Source organism: Sinocyclocheilus grahami, unplaced genomic scaffold (assembly GCF_001515645.1).
Source record: "Sinocyclocheilus grahami isolate Dianchi unplaced genomic scaffold, SAMN03320097.WGS_v1.1 scaffold1343.1, whole genome shotgun sequence".
NCBI lineage: Eukaryota > Metazoa > Chordata > Actinopteri > Cypriniformes > Cyprinidae > Sinocyclocheilus > Sinocyclocheilus grahami.
The window spans coordinates 65,440-82,930 of NW_015506522.1; the positions used below are offsets into that span (position 1 = coordinate 65,440).

Sequence of the window (17,491 nt, forward strand, 5' to 3'; positions counted from 1 at the left end):
AAATGGACCTGAGATGAATGACTAGAAAAGTGTCCATCTGTCTGGACGGGATTTATATTTAAAGGCCCGTTCTCATGCAATATTTATATGTAGCCATTGTGACCCTCACATAAACAGATATATGCATGCACACGTACACTTATATACAAATACACTGCCATGAATTAGTTCTGGGTGATCAGAACTGAGGATATCAATAATTAAAGATCTGTATGGAGTCTGAGAGTGGATGTGCTGTGGATGAACTCTGTCAAGATTTATAGGCCAGCCAGAAGACTTTCTGACCCAAAAACCCCAAGGGCTTTGATGTAAAAGTATATGTGCATACTGATGTCAGAGAGCAGCTTGAATCTTAATCACTCACATTATTCAGTTTTAACCCAATTTCATATCCACATCCACATTCGTATGCCACCCCTTAGTCTCAATATTGCCACATATGCTGCTCTTTCTTTTATGAGCGTTGCATTTATCCTCTGACACCTTTACTTTTCCACACACACACACACACACGTTTGACTCACATGTAATAAATCAGAGTTGACTTTATTACCGGTGGGCTGCCTGTGGGGAGCACTGCAGTGACAGGTTGGCATTATCATAATGGACTAAAAACAAAAAAGATTCTCCTTTAACCCCAGTCAAGTGGTTTACAAAACACACACACTCACATACTGTTTGCGCAGCAGGTGAATGCACAGTATGTAAATTAAGTGATAATTGAGGATCTTCAGTTTTAAGATGAAATTAATAGTGACAAGGTTTGAGTCTAACTTATTGTGGAGTAGTCTGAAGGGTCAAAGGTTAATGAAGATTGCTGTAATGACTTTACAGGCTGCTCAGAAATTGAAGTGCTCTGATGAGAACTGCTGTTGTGACATGGGACTTACTATAAGTGTGCATGAGAAGTGCTGAGTGTGTATAGATTGTGCTGGTGATATGTGTGCATGGTTTACACTATTATTATTTGGGGTCAGTAAGTGTTTTTTTTTTTTTTTTTACTGAAGGAATTAAAATACTTACAAGGATGCATTAAACTGATCAAGATAGAATAAAGACATTTATAATATTACAAAATCTGCTCTTTTGAACTTTCTATTCTTCAAAGAATGTATCAGTTTCCACAAAATGTTAAGCAGCAAAGAAACATTATTAATATAGATTTCTGAAGGATCATGTGACACTGAAAATTCCGCTTTAGCATCACAGGAATAAATTAAAGTTTAAAGTACATAAACGGTTGGATAACAGTTATTTTAAATTATATAAACTTTTCATAATACTACTCTTTTACTGTATTTGTGATCAAATAAATACAGCCTTGGTGAGCATAAGAGACCTCTTTCAAAAACATTCAAACATTTTAATAATTCCAAACTGTATTGCACTCCAGTTTTTATTTAACTTATTTGCCAGTATCAATATCCAGATTTAAGCAGGTAAAGACCCCAGCGTACTGTAATCAGCAAATTTACTGCAAACTCCCACCAGTATCATAATTATTTGTGGTATTCAGCAAAGATTATAGGAAATACATCTATGGTTATTATGTGCTAGCATTAAGGTAAACAATTATTTTATTACAAGTGTGTTTTATGCCCTGTGCTAGTAAAACATAAGTAACATAGATCACATATCACGTTTATTGTACAGCTCTAGGCTTGGACTCACTAAAGTGAGCGCCGATTGCCCTCACAAAAATTTATGAGATTCACATTGTTCATAAAGGGTGAATATGGCATAAACAAACATAAACATTAATAAGCACTTGCAAAGTATACTTGCAATCAACAGAAAATTGTTGTTAGGTCCATATGTTGGACAAAAACGCAGCATAGGTCTAGCTACTTATCAATTACAATCTCCCATTAAAACAGACTTGGCATGGTATGATTAGTTATTCCCTAAATAACATCCTTCTCATCCTCTCCTTCATTAGTCTGCATCGCTCCGCTTATCTGATCTGCTGTCACAACTGTTAAAACTGCACTTTTCTTCCCTCTCATCAAGCGTTTCTGTGTACCATCTTCAAAAGGATGAGCGGAGTAAAGTGGAAAGGGAAAGCCCACCTACAGAGCTCAGTGTGTGTGTGATAGGCACACAGATGTGTGGGGGCAAGTAATTGGAATTCAGCCAAACAAAACTTTCATCAAGGGAGACCTATCACATAAACAGTCTCACTTCATGCTTGTGTTGGCGGTAAGGACTCCTGAGATTTGCTTTGCATGGTTTGAAACATTTTATTGAAAGTTAAAGTTTTGCTTCTTTGATGTTCCATCGTCTTGATGATTGATTTGAAAATTTGGCCAGCGAGGCTAGTGATCTGAGGCCTCAGACTGTCAGAGGCCTCCAAAGCCTCAGACCTCTCAGCAACTGACAAAGAAAATGTCCCTACATGCATACAGCTGAATCAGTATAATTTCTATTTGCATCAGTTGAATTACTGTTTTAGCCATCGAATGACATGCATTTGCTTATTTATTTATTTATTTACTTAAGGTAGTGGCGAACTGTCAGGTTCAGCAAAGCCTTGGCATAAAAGATCTTGAAATAAATAAATATGTTTCTCTATTTATTTATATATTGGTTAATTCTTTGTTTTTCTATTTTATGTATATTTTTGAATGCTTTCTATTCCTGATTCTGTCTATTTGCCATTTTTCTTTAAAGTAGCCTACAATAGTAGCTATAGTTTTTTATTGTAGGCCTACAAATAGTGGCAAAAAGTTCAGAATTCAATCCAATCAGATTTTTTTTTTTTTTTATCAAATTGCTTTGTGTGTACCCAGTGATGTGGACAGATCCGTGCGGGTCCTTCAGGACCTAAGTATCACTTAAAATAAAAAGTGGTATGTTTTCAATGGGTTTACTGAAGTTTAAACAAGGTTCACATAGAGCGCGCGTTATGTTTTGGGTTCCTTTCGTTGTAAACACGCGAACATCTTTTACCGTGAGTCCGTGACGCAGCTATTATTATTTTTTTAAGGTTAAATCTTGAGTTTCTATTTCTTTTTATCTTTTGTCAGAGTTATTTGTTTTCGTGCTAAAAATATTCTTCATCTGTGATTTCTTCATGAAATATTGGTGAACATTTGCTTAGATTGAGAATGCATTTATGACCTCATAATGTGCTTTTTTTTTATAGAAACAAGCACATCCTTTTAAGTGACTACAGGACAGTTTGAGATATGAAAAATTCATAACCTGACCATCTGCAGTATGTACTGAACAACACCTTGTTCGAGCTGGTTTATTCATGCTGCTTTAACTACTTTTGCTGCAAGGAGAAATTGATTTGTGAAGGTTCTTGTGTAAATATCCCACTCAGCTGCAACATTTTTCTTTTCTTCAAGCATATTTTTCTCATATTTGTGTTCTGTGTACCTTTTCATTTTCAGTCATTCGCAGTACTGTACATAAAGCAGCACATCATTCAGTCAACACTGCATTTGATAAGTAGAGAGGCTACATTACTCAGCAAGCAGGGAAGAGCAACACTATTAAACCAGAGCCGTCTCGCAGTGCAGTGATAAGGATAGTACTTATCACAGCCAAGCATATAGAGAAGAGACCTGACTGAAAATGGTCTGTGTTGTTTCAAATGCTCAGGAAAATGATCTTTTAGTTCTCTCTTTATCCTTCAGCCCACTGTCTATCCTCGAGACGGCGGGCTTGTATTCTTTTCCCATACAGTTAAACAACAGTCTTCATTCTAAAGTATGATAATCACATAGGCCTGTAATGGCTACCTGGGAATGGTAGGAAAGTATATAGAGTGTTTAAACTGTCAAGAAGGGAGTGAACTTAAAGAAAAGAGAAGAGGGAGTGAAGTTAGGGTAGGAGAGAGAAAAGGCTGTATCCAACAAATAAAGGCTTTCTATTTTTGTGACATTTGAGTCATGGGTCTAATACACACATGTTAGCAAATGTGGGAGAAGTAGAAACATTTCACATACAATCACTCAGTAAAGGAGGTGTATATTTATGCGCTCCAGTACTTAATTTAAAGGAATAGCTGTGACCCACGAATGAAAACTCACCCTCAGATCATCTAAGATGTAGATGAATTTGATTCTTCATCTGAACAGATTTGGAGAAATGTAGCATTACTTACATCACTTGTTCCCCAGTGGATCCTCTATAGTGAATGGGTGCCGTCAGAATGAGAGTCCAAACAGCTGATGAAAACATCACAATAATCCACAACATGACTCCTATCCATCAATTAATGTCTTGTGAAGTGAAAAGCTGTGCATTTGTAAGAAACAAATTCCTAATTATGGCATTTTAACTTTAAACTATTTTAGATTTTTTTGCTTGTTAACAGTGCTTGATCTTGAGCGTATTTCTCTTCTGATTCAGATAATACAATTTTGTCACAGGAGAAAGCAGTATTATGGATAGAGGAGTCCTATTTTATCTGGAAGCAACAGTTTGAAGTTAAAAATATCTCAATAGATTTGTTTTTTTTTTACAAATATACATCTTTTCACTTAGCAAGATATTAAATGAGGGACTGTAGATTACTTTATTGTGATGTTTTTATCAGATGTTAGACTCACATTCTAACGGCACCCATTCACTGCAGAGGATTCATTGATGAGCAAGTGATGTAATGCTACATTTTGATGAAGAAACAAACTCATCTACATCTTGGATGGCCTACGGGTGAATAAATTCTCCGCATATTTTAATTTTTGCTTTAATGGTATAGTTCAACCAAAAATGAAAAGATTGTCATCATTTATTCACCCTGATGCTATTCTGTACGAATTTCTTTGTTCCATAGAACACACAAAGAAACATTTGTGGAATGTATTGAATTCCTCCTTTTGTTTCACAGATGAAAGAAAGTCATACAGACACAAGGGTGAGTAAAAGATGCCATCATTTTCATTTTTGGTGAACTATCCCTTTAAATCACTTTAAATGTTTGATTTTGTAGATATATAATGTATGAAGTGTTTACTCATGTAGTCCCTAAGATAGAGTAACTCATCTTATATTCCTCATTCATGTGTGAAATAACAAAGATCCATAAATTAATGAAATGTAATTTATGTGTATGAAAACGCTGTTGTTCATTCACAATAGAGTAACTCATCTTATATTCCTCATTCATGTGTGAAATAACAAAGATCCATAAATGAATGAAATGTAATTTATGTGTATGAAAACGCTGTTGTTCATTCACTTGTGGCAATAATTATAAAACTAATTGCGATATTAACAAAGCATTATTATAAGAATATCCGCCTGAGGGAAAATACATTCATCCGTTTTATCCAGCGCTTTGGGATTTTGATAAGATGTGAAATCAACAGAGTTTGAGAGAGTGTAGAATTTTATTAATATTTTGCAGGCACTGTTTTCTTACTCACAGTGTTCATAGCTACAAAAACATATGAACACATTAAAAGCATGAAGGTTAGCACTTACAGAAGACACAACGACAACACCTAGAACGAGTGGAGAGCAGAGCGAAGAGATGTACGGTGAATAGTCTGCTTTGAATACACATTCACGTACAGACACACATGCACACGCTCACACAGATACATGAAGGTCACTGATCTGTATTATTAAAGGTCTGAAACAGATGATCTATTTATATTTTTGCATATAAATAGATTATGACGAGAATATTTTTATTTGTACTATCATCTGGTTGTTGCATGAGTCTGAAACTGTGAGACTGCCATTAAAAAAAATAACAGTACAGAATATATTAAGCTACAGGGCACAACACAGTACATAACAGATGGTCAGAAAGGGAGACAACAGAGCAGTCTATGATCAAGATAACACCCAGCAAAAGACAAACCACATGGAAGTGTGAAATAAAACAAGCAACAGCCGAAAGCACAACAGGAGATTGAGAAAAACACTTGTACATTTGGTGTACAGATGTTTAGAGTCGGGTCAAGACATGGCACTCCTGCTTGCACGCTCTGTTCATCTGTTTCTCCAATCGAATAGGATTCTGAGATCAGATTTAACCTAATGTAAGGCAAATACATATTAAATGGCCTTTTGATTTAGACGATTACCAATATAGAAGGCATCCATGGTTTGTGTTGTGAAGACTGTTCATTTTCAGATGTCGTAGTTTTGAGTCTAGAGCTCTTCTGCTGAAGAAAGTCCATCAGAGCCGTTTCCAAATATGGGTTGATTAGCCGTAGGAGCTCAGATGAGTCATGCAATTACGCTGACAAAAATCTAGCCATTCGCGAGGAGAGACAAAATGCTGTCTTGAATACGGAAGAGAGTGATGAACTCTAATTTGTACTAAAGGACACTGAACATTTGTGAATTGTAAAGGCTGCTCTATTCCTTTTGTTGGATATATAAAAAATTACATGTGAACCCTTTTATCTTGGGCACACTGGCATTTCATTGTGTCATCTATTGCAGAGACAGCTTATTAGTTCAAGTCAATAACATTTCACAGTATCATTATAGGCTAATTCCAAGTAAATGGCTTCTGGGTAATTCTTGAGCTGAACAAAATTCTATTCACGTAACCTTCAGATATCTATGCTTTGGTTTGTTTGGTACATGACTGAATGCAGGTAATTCAGACAGAAATGTCGCTATTTTAAGTTTGAAATAAAAACATTCTGAGGGATAAATATGTAAATATTAGTTTTCTGACATGTAGCTAGCTGTTTTCTTTTATCTTGGAAAATTTGTATCAGAAGCGACTAATATATCTACTATTCCTTGCAAATAATAATATTTTGCTTCAGCCAGAGAGATACTAACCTGAAGTTTTATCATAGTTGCAATAGTGATGCTAACATGATGCTAATACTGCAGTTCAAAAAATGCAGGTGGTTTGGTGTTTTTAAGAGATCTAAACTAGGCAAGGTTTGATATGGCCTGTGTAACTGATGAAAAACTGAGATCGCTGGTAATATTCAGTTGGCATCAATGCAGAATCACAGTCAGTAATCATCCTTCCAAGATTCAGATCCTTCAATAAATTAAATACCAGGTACAATTAAAATTACATTAAGTACTAATACATCCAAATCAAGCCTCACACGTCCCCTTCTCGCAAAGATTTATGCTGCCAGATTTAGCAGAAGGAGAATTTACTGATGATTTGTAAATATTACTAGAACCGAGTCCCAAAATCTTGCCCAACATCTTTAAAGATACAGATATCCAATCCAGTAGACAAGGTTGAAGAGGCCAAAGGCGGTTGGGAAGAATATTCGGGAGTAGGAGTCGATTTTGGAGACGTGGACATGCATTCTGTTCTCACGCCAAGCTCCGGAGCGACAATCATCAAAGCAGCAGAAGAAACTGGTGCAGTCTTTCCCATCCAGACATTCATACACATAATCGTCATCCTCGTGGTAGGGAGCAATATTGTTCATCTGCAGCAGAGATGTCCCTGGTCTGATGTTAACCATGCTGGGTTTCTACACAGAGGAACAGCAAGGTCACTACCGCTTCATTGCTAAAACAGTGTGCAGTACAATAGCAAATGCCAGAGCTGCTGCACAGCACACTCAATTAACCGCAAACAAAAGTACAATGTGGCCTATTCTAAAGTGAGCTGTGAATAAGTTAGTAAGCTTTGCAGTAAGCAAATTAATTTGACATATCATTGATCAGCTAGGTGCTTCCTTGTTCTGTGTTCTAAGCAACATAAAGCTTAACATTTTGTCATTATTTAATCATCCTCATGTGACTTTATATTATTTAGTGTTTTTAAAGAATATCCAGGCCATTTTTTTCAATATAATGAAAGTAAATAGTAAAAACACAGAAAAGTGGTTGATATGATAGCTTTGTGTTAGAAGCAGACCAGAATGATGTGGTAATTCACAGAAAATCCTGACATTTGAGCTTTCCTTAGCATGTCGAAGTAGCTTTTGAATGGGATCTTTGGTTCATCCAATTCTCTTAAGTGGCCTGCATGATTTACTTATGAATCACATAGATTCGGTCTCTTCACAAACCTAGAATGTAACACACAAGTCACATGGACTGCTTTTATGATATTTTATGGTGTATTTGATCCTTTTAGAAGCAAAAAAGTGCTAATTCCCACTCACTGTACTTACTGTATATCCAACAGAGCACAGAATTTCTTATTTTGTTTTCCACAGAATGTTATACACGTTTTGAATGACGTGAATCTGAGTAAATGAAAGAATCTTCTTTTTTGGGCGAACTGGCCCTTTAATAACAGAATGAAGTTCATTCACCTGTGCATGGCTTGATTTGGTCTTCTTGTTCTGTCGATTGCTTGTGAAATAATGCAGGGTCCCGTATTCCATAAGAGCAGCAAAGGTGAAGATGAAGCAGACAGACACAAACAGATCCATGGCTGTCACGTACGACACCTTCGGCAAGGACTTCCTCGATATGGTGCTTAGGGTTGTCATGGTGAGCACAGTTGTGATACCTAAGCCAATCGAGATGCACAGTAATTGAGCACCCCCACTGAAGCATTTCCTTTTCATTATCACATGCTCTTCTGTAATGCATTCACATAATATAATGAAATCTATTGTTGTTCCTATTGATTTGTATTCATTCAGAAGCTTTTTAAATTACCTAAAGATGTTCTGGCAGGCACAGCATCCTTGTTAATCCAGAAAGAGACCCAGGACAAAACCACAATCATGCTGCAAGGGATGTAGGTCTGGATGGTGAAGTAGCCCATTCTCCGGCTCAGGTCAAAGAAAATGGTCATAACCACATATTCCCCTATTAATACAAGACATCAATGCATTTTAGACACCTTTTTGACAGCAATTAAGCAACTTAATGATCAAAATGCTTAAACTTATGCATAACTTAATGCATAAACTTAATTATCAAAATATAATCAATGACTCCAAATATACTATTAATAAATAACAATCAAATAGTAATAATAACAACAATAATTAATTATTAATTATTGTTATTCATTATTATTAATAATAACAGCTAATTTATTATGAGCTACTATTATGCTATTATAATCTACTATTATTATTAATGCTAAGTAGTAATTACAATAATTAGTCCAAATCTATTATTCGTAATAATAAGACCATTAATTATAATATTTGCTCAATTACGGTTATTGTTATTTGGATTATTATATATAAATCTACTGTTATTAATAATCTTCTTGGTATTATCATTAGCAGTAGTAGTCGTAATAATAATAATAATAACTCAAAATCTACTATTAATAATATCAAATGGAAGATTAATAATAACAATAGCAGCTAATGTATTATTATTATTATAATTTTTAATAATAACTGCTCATGTAGCCTATTATTATTAATGTTTTTAACTATTTTTTTTTATATTAACAATAATAATAATGATATCTGCTCATTTATTGTTGTTGTTATTATTATTATTAGTAATTACTGAAATTGTTGTCTGTTGTTATTATTTATTGTGTGTGTGTGTGTGTGTGTTTCATACCAGACTGAGTGTGTGCCACATCAGAAGAGTTCCGTAGACCCACAAAGGCAAATTGGTAAAGCCTCCAGTATCGTTGGTCTGCAACCTCAACCGAACGACGCTGCCATCTATACTGGATCTCATTCTTTGGATACCCATCTGCAAATGGAAAAAAAATCACATCCACCAGATTACACGTGACCTTTCGTTTCGGTATGTAAATAAGAAGTTACAGTGATGGCAGAATGGCACTGAGGCTTCACACAGCAGCACTCTGTTAGACTGAAGCGCAGCATGCCCTTCCCGTGCCCACAGAGGATGATGACACATGAGAAGCTGAGGCATGATGCTAATAACGGATGGAGGGGTCACACAGACTGAGAAGAGGAGAGAGGGGATGGAGAGAGAGCTGGAGAAGGATGATGTCTGTCCTCACTCATTGCAAGGTTAGAGGATGGTAGTTGGTGCAGACCTTCTGCAATGTTAAGGTTTGGTTGGCCAATATTGGCAATGCATGGTTGGCTGACAGAGGCAATGTATGGGGATTGGCTGCCCGGCAGCGTTCAGGATAGGACTGAGTGACAGATTGACATAAGAATTTAACACCTACAGCTTGAAAACTCCAGAGGGCACGAATGTTCATCCATGGGAAAGTTATGCAGCTTAAGGTAGCATTCCGCATTAATAGTCAACCTAACAAAAAGAATCATAGACAATAGCAAAACAAACAAAAAAATGTTGATTGTGACATTTAAGAGGTGATATTTGTACTATGAACACACTTAGTCTGATTTAACAGTCCCTGACATAAATAAATGTGAATCAGATGTAATGGCTTAAACATGTGCTGCAACGGACAGCGGGTGTCATTTGGTACGAAAGCAAATGCTACGGGACAGGAATACGAGGACACGTAATTTTGTCGCACAAACATTCACTCGGCTCTTAATGGACACACCTTAGAGTATACATCACTCTTCCATTGCTCCAGAGCCGCAGAAGGCGATTGGGTGTCGTGATCCAGTGGGCGTCAGATTTGCGTGAGTTGCGGAAAAAGGTGTCAGGGATCCAGATTTTTCCAACCATGTTGCTGTTGAGCATGAGGAGTTTCATTGAGCTGTTGAATTTGAGTCTGCTGTCGTACCACGTCTGAGCAAAGAAGATGTCTATGGTGTACTCCTAAAAAACACCAAACAATCAGAGGTCTAGCCGTAAAAGTCTTACGGTTGCTTTTATAACTGTAATTATGCGGCTATTGGTTGTGACAGTGGATATGATGGTCGTGAAATGGATCTGAACGGTTGCTTAGAGTGTTTTATTTACAGCTCTGAACAGAATGTGTTATTGTACATTTCTGCTCACCATATTGATGGGATCTACTGGACCTATGCTGTTCACATACACTGCCGTCTCAATCACAGTCGGTCTCACTAGAATATAATTTCAAATATTCAAATTGCAATAATTATTAATCATCATAATCAAAAGAAAAAAAACTGAAATACATATAAATCACAGTTATAATATCAAAACAATACAATAACACAGTAAGTGATTTAATACAATTGTATATTATATATAGCCTGTATTTAGCATCCATTTCAGAAAAGGTTGATGTTCTATTATATCCATCAAATCAAAACTGACCATAGTTAATTAATGCACCTTTTTCATGTTATACGAAAAACATGGAAAACATATTGGAAAAATTCTCACAATTCCAAGTTTAAATTTTGCAATTCTGACATTTTTCTCTGAATTTTAAGTTTGCATCTTATAATTCTATGTTTTTTCCACCATGAAATAAAAAATAAAAAAGGTAATTAAGACTTTTTATCTCACAATTTTCATCTTTTTCTTGCAGTTGCGAGTTTATATCTCACAATTTGGACTTTTCTTCTCAGAATTGCGAATTTATATTTCGCAGTTGCAAGTTTATGTATCTCACATAATTCTGTGGCAGAAATTGGCTTCCATAGAAAAATGTGAAGAGTTTATTTGCAAAAACAGATAACTCAGATAACAATTTTCAAAAATCATGTTTTTTATTATGTTATCATGTTTTCATTGTGTTAGTTAGCTGTATTTTTAGTTATTTTTACTTAATCAAAATAACCTAAATGTAGTTTGATTGAGATTAATTGGAATGCACAATGAAAAAAACATGATTTTTGAAAATGGTTATCTGTTTAAGAGTTATCTGTTTTTGCAAATGAACTCTTCATGTGTTATCATAAGCTTTAATCATTTATTAACTTATTATTAATCTTTTTCCTTTCTCTTTCTGCATCACTTAGTGTAGGCTATTGAATAATGTTAACCAATAGCCAATAGCAAAACCAATAGCCAGCTATTTTTAGCAAACTCGCAGTCACGTTCAGTCTGGCTCCATCCTGGTATGTAAACATCCAATCAATTCCTAATCAGTAGATACAATCAAATTTTCTCACTGAATATCCTGTTTCACTCAGAAATGCATCTCATTACAGAAGTGAAATGGGCTGCAAACCAATTCATGTTTCCCATAACAGCCACACAAATGACTAAAAGCTGCCTGAATCCTCATCCTTGCGGTTTCAAGAATATTCCTGTCACAGGAAATCCAGCCACAGAGACATGACAAATCACAAAAACTCGGCAAGTTGACCTGCAATCCCTCAGCACTTGCTCTGTGATCTGATTAACTGAGTACTGCTCATACTTACACTCTCTCCCTCTATCTCAGACACATGAAACACAGATAAAGAAGGAAGATCAATTGTGATTTGGGTCTATTGTACCCAAACACCACTGAGATATATCCTCTTAAATAACTGAACTCTAGTCAGCTGCGTCGCTTCCAGAACACTGATGTACTGAGAATAAAGTGACCTGGCGTAGAGAAAAACATCAGCAAAATCCTAAAGCCTAGCACTTTTTCATTTAACACTGCAATAATGCTGATGGTAAAGTAAAAATGATGATTACAGAGAAACTGAATTGCTTGGAGGGTTTAATTGTCACAGTGCGTTCCTCTTCATGTGGCTTCATAATAATGATGGCATTATCTTATAATTATTAACATATTTCAGTTACCCATAAGCTGTAACACTGTGTTTGAGGGTCATAAACATGCCTAGACAGTATCTGCAGGCAATTTTGTGTGCACAGATCCAGGATGTAAGCATTCAACCTTTTCAAAAAATTGGACTTGCCTCCAATATCTGGTCTTAGTTTGTTGTCATAACCTTGCAGTAATTTGTTTAGAATAAGGGTGACGTCATTCTCGTAGACCTTTGGTGATAAAACCCAAGTTTTATTTATGGGGACATCCTCGTAATCTTCCTCCTCTGCTTTGCTCGGGCCAAATGCCATGCTGTCATAAAAACAGAAACAAACAGAGGCAATATGAGTAGACAGACAGCAGCGAGGTAAATAATAGAGCAAAATTAGATTTAAAATTGAGAGTAGTTAAAAGAGGAGTCCGTTTATATTAGGAGCTTAAACTCTAAAGAGTGAGCGACTGGTTTAGAGAGCTAAATTTGACAGACAGAGGGAGAAAGAGAGAATTCGTATGATGAGTTTTACAGGAAGAACAGATAAAAGAAGTCATCAGTGACTGTAAATGTATGGGCCACCTTGACAGCAGGAGAGAGGAGTCTTTTAAATGAGCGCAGTGCTGGAGATACAAAGAGGAGGTTCTAATAAAAGAATGCAGTGATTAATGAAGTTGTGTTCTTGCAGTGGAGGGAGGGAACAGCTGAAGGTGAGGGGTTTATAAATTATCACCCGCAACTCCCTCTCGCACTCGCTCTCTTGCAGTATATGGTGTAAGAGCTCCTAAATCTATTCTCTGGAGCATTATCTGTAGGAACAGACATATCGGGTATCACTTCTAACTGAAATGTGCACCATTCCCACTCAGTCTCCTCTGATGTCACAACATTTGCTTTGGAGAAATGTGACCCTGGAGCACAAAACCTTTTGTCGCTGGGGTATATTTGTAGCAATAGCCAAAAATACATTGTATGGGTCAAAATTATTGATTTTTCTTTCATGCCAAAAATCATTAGGATATTAAGTAAAGATCATGTTCCATGAAGATATTTTGTAAATTTCCTACTGTAAATATATTAAAACTTCATTTTTGATTAGTAATATGCATTGCTAAGAACTTCATTTGGACAACTTTAAAGGCGATTTTCTCAATATTTAGATTTTTTTGGCACCCTCAGATTACAGATTTTCAAATAGTTGTAGCTCAGCCAAATATTGTTCTATCCAAACAAACCATACATCAATGAAAAGCTTTCAGATGATGTATAAATCTCAATTTCAAAAAATTTACCCTTATGACTGGTTTTGTGGTCCAGGGTCACAAAGGATGGTGATGCGCATTGAAGCTGCTAACAGCGCAACAGACCGCCTCTTGGGTGATTTGCTAAATATACAAAACAAGATTCGGTTATACTTTATATTAGGTGTCTTTAGCCACTATGTACTACAATCGTCAGGTACAGTGTATTTATTATGTTCATTCCGCTTTGCAAAACACATTTGCTGTTATTGAGATGAGATGTTGTTAAGGGTGGATTAAAGGGTCAGCAGTATAATTATAGATATTAATTACTTAGATGTAATTGCTGCAGATATTTTTAATTGTAAGTATGATGTAAAACATGTACACAATAAGTGAATTGTATCAAATTATTAATTTAAATGTTAGTACATTGTAATATAAAGCGGGTCCCAAGATTCAAATCTATTTAATGCCTGTTATTTTGCAGGGGGGGGGAAAGTTTACAAAGTAGACACAGCCAACTACAGCAAAATTATACTTGCTCGATTAATGTAGTGTACTGTCATTTATCTAGATGTGACACAATAAAACATTAAAATGTGTTCATCTGAATGGTCTAAAAATGTATATATCTTAAATGTATATACCGGTAAATGTGATTATATATTTGAGTTTTGTCTATAAACAAGAAATCTAAATGGTACATTCCCATACATATGCAAATAATGAAAGACAGAAAAATCAATATGAAGCATCCCTGTGGATGAGACCCAGGTGGGTGGAGAGAATGTAGGTTATTGATCCCCGTAGGCACAGCGCTGAGCGGTTGAAAAGCAGGCTGTAAATGGAAAATACAGACAGAATATTTTCCTCAAATGCAGTTTATATTGTTTGGACACAACAGTAGCCTCTGAATGACCTTTGTGGGCCTCAGAGGCAAGTGCTAATAACCATGATGAATACACAGATGAAGACCAACAAATGCCTGAATAAGAGGGAAAAAGGTGTTTTTGGGCATAGATGAGACATTTAGAAATGGTTACTGCCAATCACATCATTTACATGATGTAAGTAAATGAGAGAATTGTAAATATTGCAAACCAAGTATACTCTATTAAGCATTTATATATGTACATAGGCTACCCGTTGAATGAGCTGAGAAAAAATTAGATGAAGCAAAGCAAAGTAGCGCGAGCCAACGTAAGTGTTAATGGAGTAGGTACAACTTATGCATAACATTTACATTTACAACGGAGAAATTGTGAAATACCCTTTTAATCTGACTATGTGATTCTGCAAAATCTAATAGTGTGTGAGCAATGTAGTTCTGGTGCTGCTTGATGAATTGTAGCTGATTGCTGGCTAAAGTATCCTCAAGGTTGTTTGTTTGGAGACTGACATTGCACGTTCACGCTAAAAAGACAATCAACACGAATGCCCTCAACAAAACTGTCAGTTACAATCTGTATTATTATCTCAAATCTTTTAAGTGTACAGACAACAGCACGTGTCGTGGTTGACAGTTGTAGGTGGTAGTGTTTAGGCTGATACATTTTTGTGCTAAAAGAAAAACGTAAAAGTAAATCGTTCTGCAGCACTTCGCGTTACAGAATCACGCAGTCACATTCACACGTGGACTGTCCAAGTGTGTGTTTCGGTCAAGGGCTATTTTAGTAGTCACATTGATTGCACCCTTTGTTTCTTTTGCCCCCTATGAAGCGAAAACTTACCAAACTCCAAGCAGACCCGACAACAGCCAAACCAGCGTCTCTTTTCTCCGGCGGCGATGCAGCAGAACCATCGTGAGAAAACTCAGTTTATAACCAAACGATCTCCGAAATGAATTAGAGCTTAAAGACGATCAAACCTTTGAGAGATTTAAGCGATTCTTAACACGGTGGTTGAAGGCGTCAGCTGCTGTCTAGACAAATGCACATAGCATATGTCAGGCAGCAGAGGCGGTGTGGATGTGAATGGTGAATGCGGGATTTCGCTGATTGCGGCACCGCTGCGTTCATCCAGCGATCTGCTGAGTGGGACGCTCTCGATGTTCCGGGAATTATTAGAAACTGCCTGTGGAAAAAGAGCTGACTGCTCTACCTCAGAGACTTTACATCAAGCTGTGATTTATGAGACCTTTACTTAGTTTTGCTGTTGTTTGGGATTAATAAAGTGACAAATGCGACATTCCCCATGGCGTTGCTCCAAGATGTGCAAAGTAGCCTACTCGGACCAAACTTAACCCTAGAGTAGGCTACTATATAAAGAAGATCAAATTTATCACGTTATGTTGTTTTTGATGGTGTGTATGCCTGTTTGGATGAGCTTTTTAAAGAAATTTCTGTCAGTAATTTCCTGTCAGTCTCACTTAGCCCAGCTAGGGCCGGTTCTAGACATTAGGAGGCCCTAGCAAATTCATTTTGCAGCCACAAACCTTTTTATTCATACAACATTTAATTTTTATATTTTGGATAGTTTTACTTATACAGTACAAAAGTTAGGACACATTACTATTTTTAATGTTTTTGAAAGAAGCCTCTTATGCTCATCAAGCCTGGATTTATTTGATCAAAAATACAGAACAAATCAGTAATATTGTGAAATATTATTACAATTTAAAAATAATGTTTTTCTATTTTATTATACTACTTTAAAATATATCTCTGTGATGCAAAGCTGAATTTTCATCAGCAATTACTCCTGTCCAGTCAGATCAGTGTCACATGATCCTACATAAATCATTCTAATATGCTGATTTATTATCAATGTTACAAACAGTGCTTAATGTTTATTTTATAACCTGTAATACATTTTTCAGGATTTTTTGATTATTAAATAGTTGTTTACAGATAAAAAAAATATATATAAATCTTTTATAACAATAAAGGTCTCTTTACTATCACTTTTTTTTATCTGTTTAACATATCCTTGCTAAATATTACTGATTTGTTCTGTATTTTTGATCAAATAAATGCAGGCTTGATGAACAAAAGAAATTTCTTTCAAAAACATTAAAAAATTTTTGAATGGGTCCAAACTTTTGACCGGTACTGTAGCCTATAGCCTATATCAATCAAACTTTATCTAATCTCTTTTTTGTTTGATAAGATGTTATTGTTGTTGTTATTATTTTGCTGTTTTATTCAATTTATTCACAGTTCCAGAATACCACTTTAGTAGATGAACATACAGTGGTGTGAAAAAGTGTTGTAGGCTAGTATTTGCTGCCCGGTGGATTAGCATATAGGGGATGTTACGGTTATGGAGGCCCCTCCTCAAATCCCGAGGGCCCTAGGCAATCGCCTGCTCTATAGCATTATTTGTCAGAACACCAGCCCTGGTTTCGCCATTATACAGGCTAATCTTAAAATGGCAAACAGTCAACTAAGGTTGTGTTGTTGTTGTTGTTTATAACAGTTTTAATCATTTATGTATGATAACGTGAAAATAGAATAGGCCTACAATGGGAGCTCGAGCGGCGTACTGTTGCTATGGTAATCTTCTCAGGCTGACGAGATTTCTGTTCGCAAACATATTTGGAGCTTTTATAATATTTTTTGTGCAACTTTTGTGGTTGTAGAATCGCAACTGAAACGTGTAGCCTACTCTTAGCCTATATGTAAAAATAATACCCTTTTTTAATAATTAAGAGAAGAGGAATCAGAAATTGGTTTGTTAGTTTAAAATTTTTTTACTTATCATACTTTTTATGTCCGTATCAGATGTCCCCACAATGATTGTAAAACCTGAAATTGATGATGTTGTGGAGCCATAATTCTGGTCCCC

At 35.9% G+C, this 17,491-nt stretch overlaps 1 protein-coding gene across 1 annotated transcript; it reads right to left on the bottom strand.

Annotated features, from left to right (window-relative positions):
* Positions 1-5,342: 5,342 nt before the first annotated feature.
* LOC107569420 (gamma-aminobutyric acid receptor subunit gamma-1-like) lies at positions 5,343-15,693 on the bottom strand. Its single transcript, XM_016255518.1, has 9 exons — positions 15,436-15,693; positions 12,621-12,781; positions 10,789-10,856; positions 10,385-10,605; positions 10,037-10,119; positions 9,448-9,585; positions 8,575-8,727; positions 8,223-8,422; positions 5,343-7,430 (listed from the first exon to the last, which is right to left on the bottom strand). Exons 1-9 carry the CDS (start codon positions 15,504-15,506, stop codon positions 7,155-7,157), a joined length of 1,371 nt encoding a protein of 456 aa, XP_016111004.1. The 5' UTR covers positions 15,507-15,693; the 3' UTR covers positions 5,343-7,154.
* Positions 15,694-17,491: the final 1,798 nt, after the last annotated feature.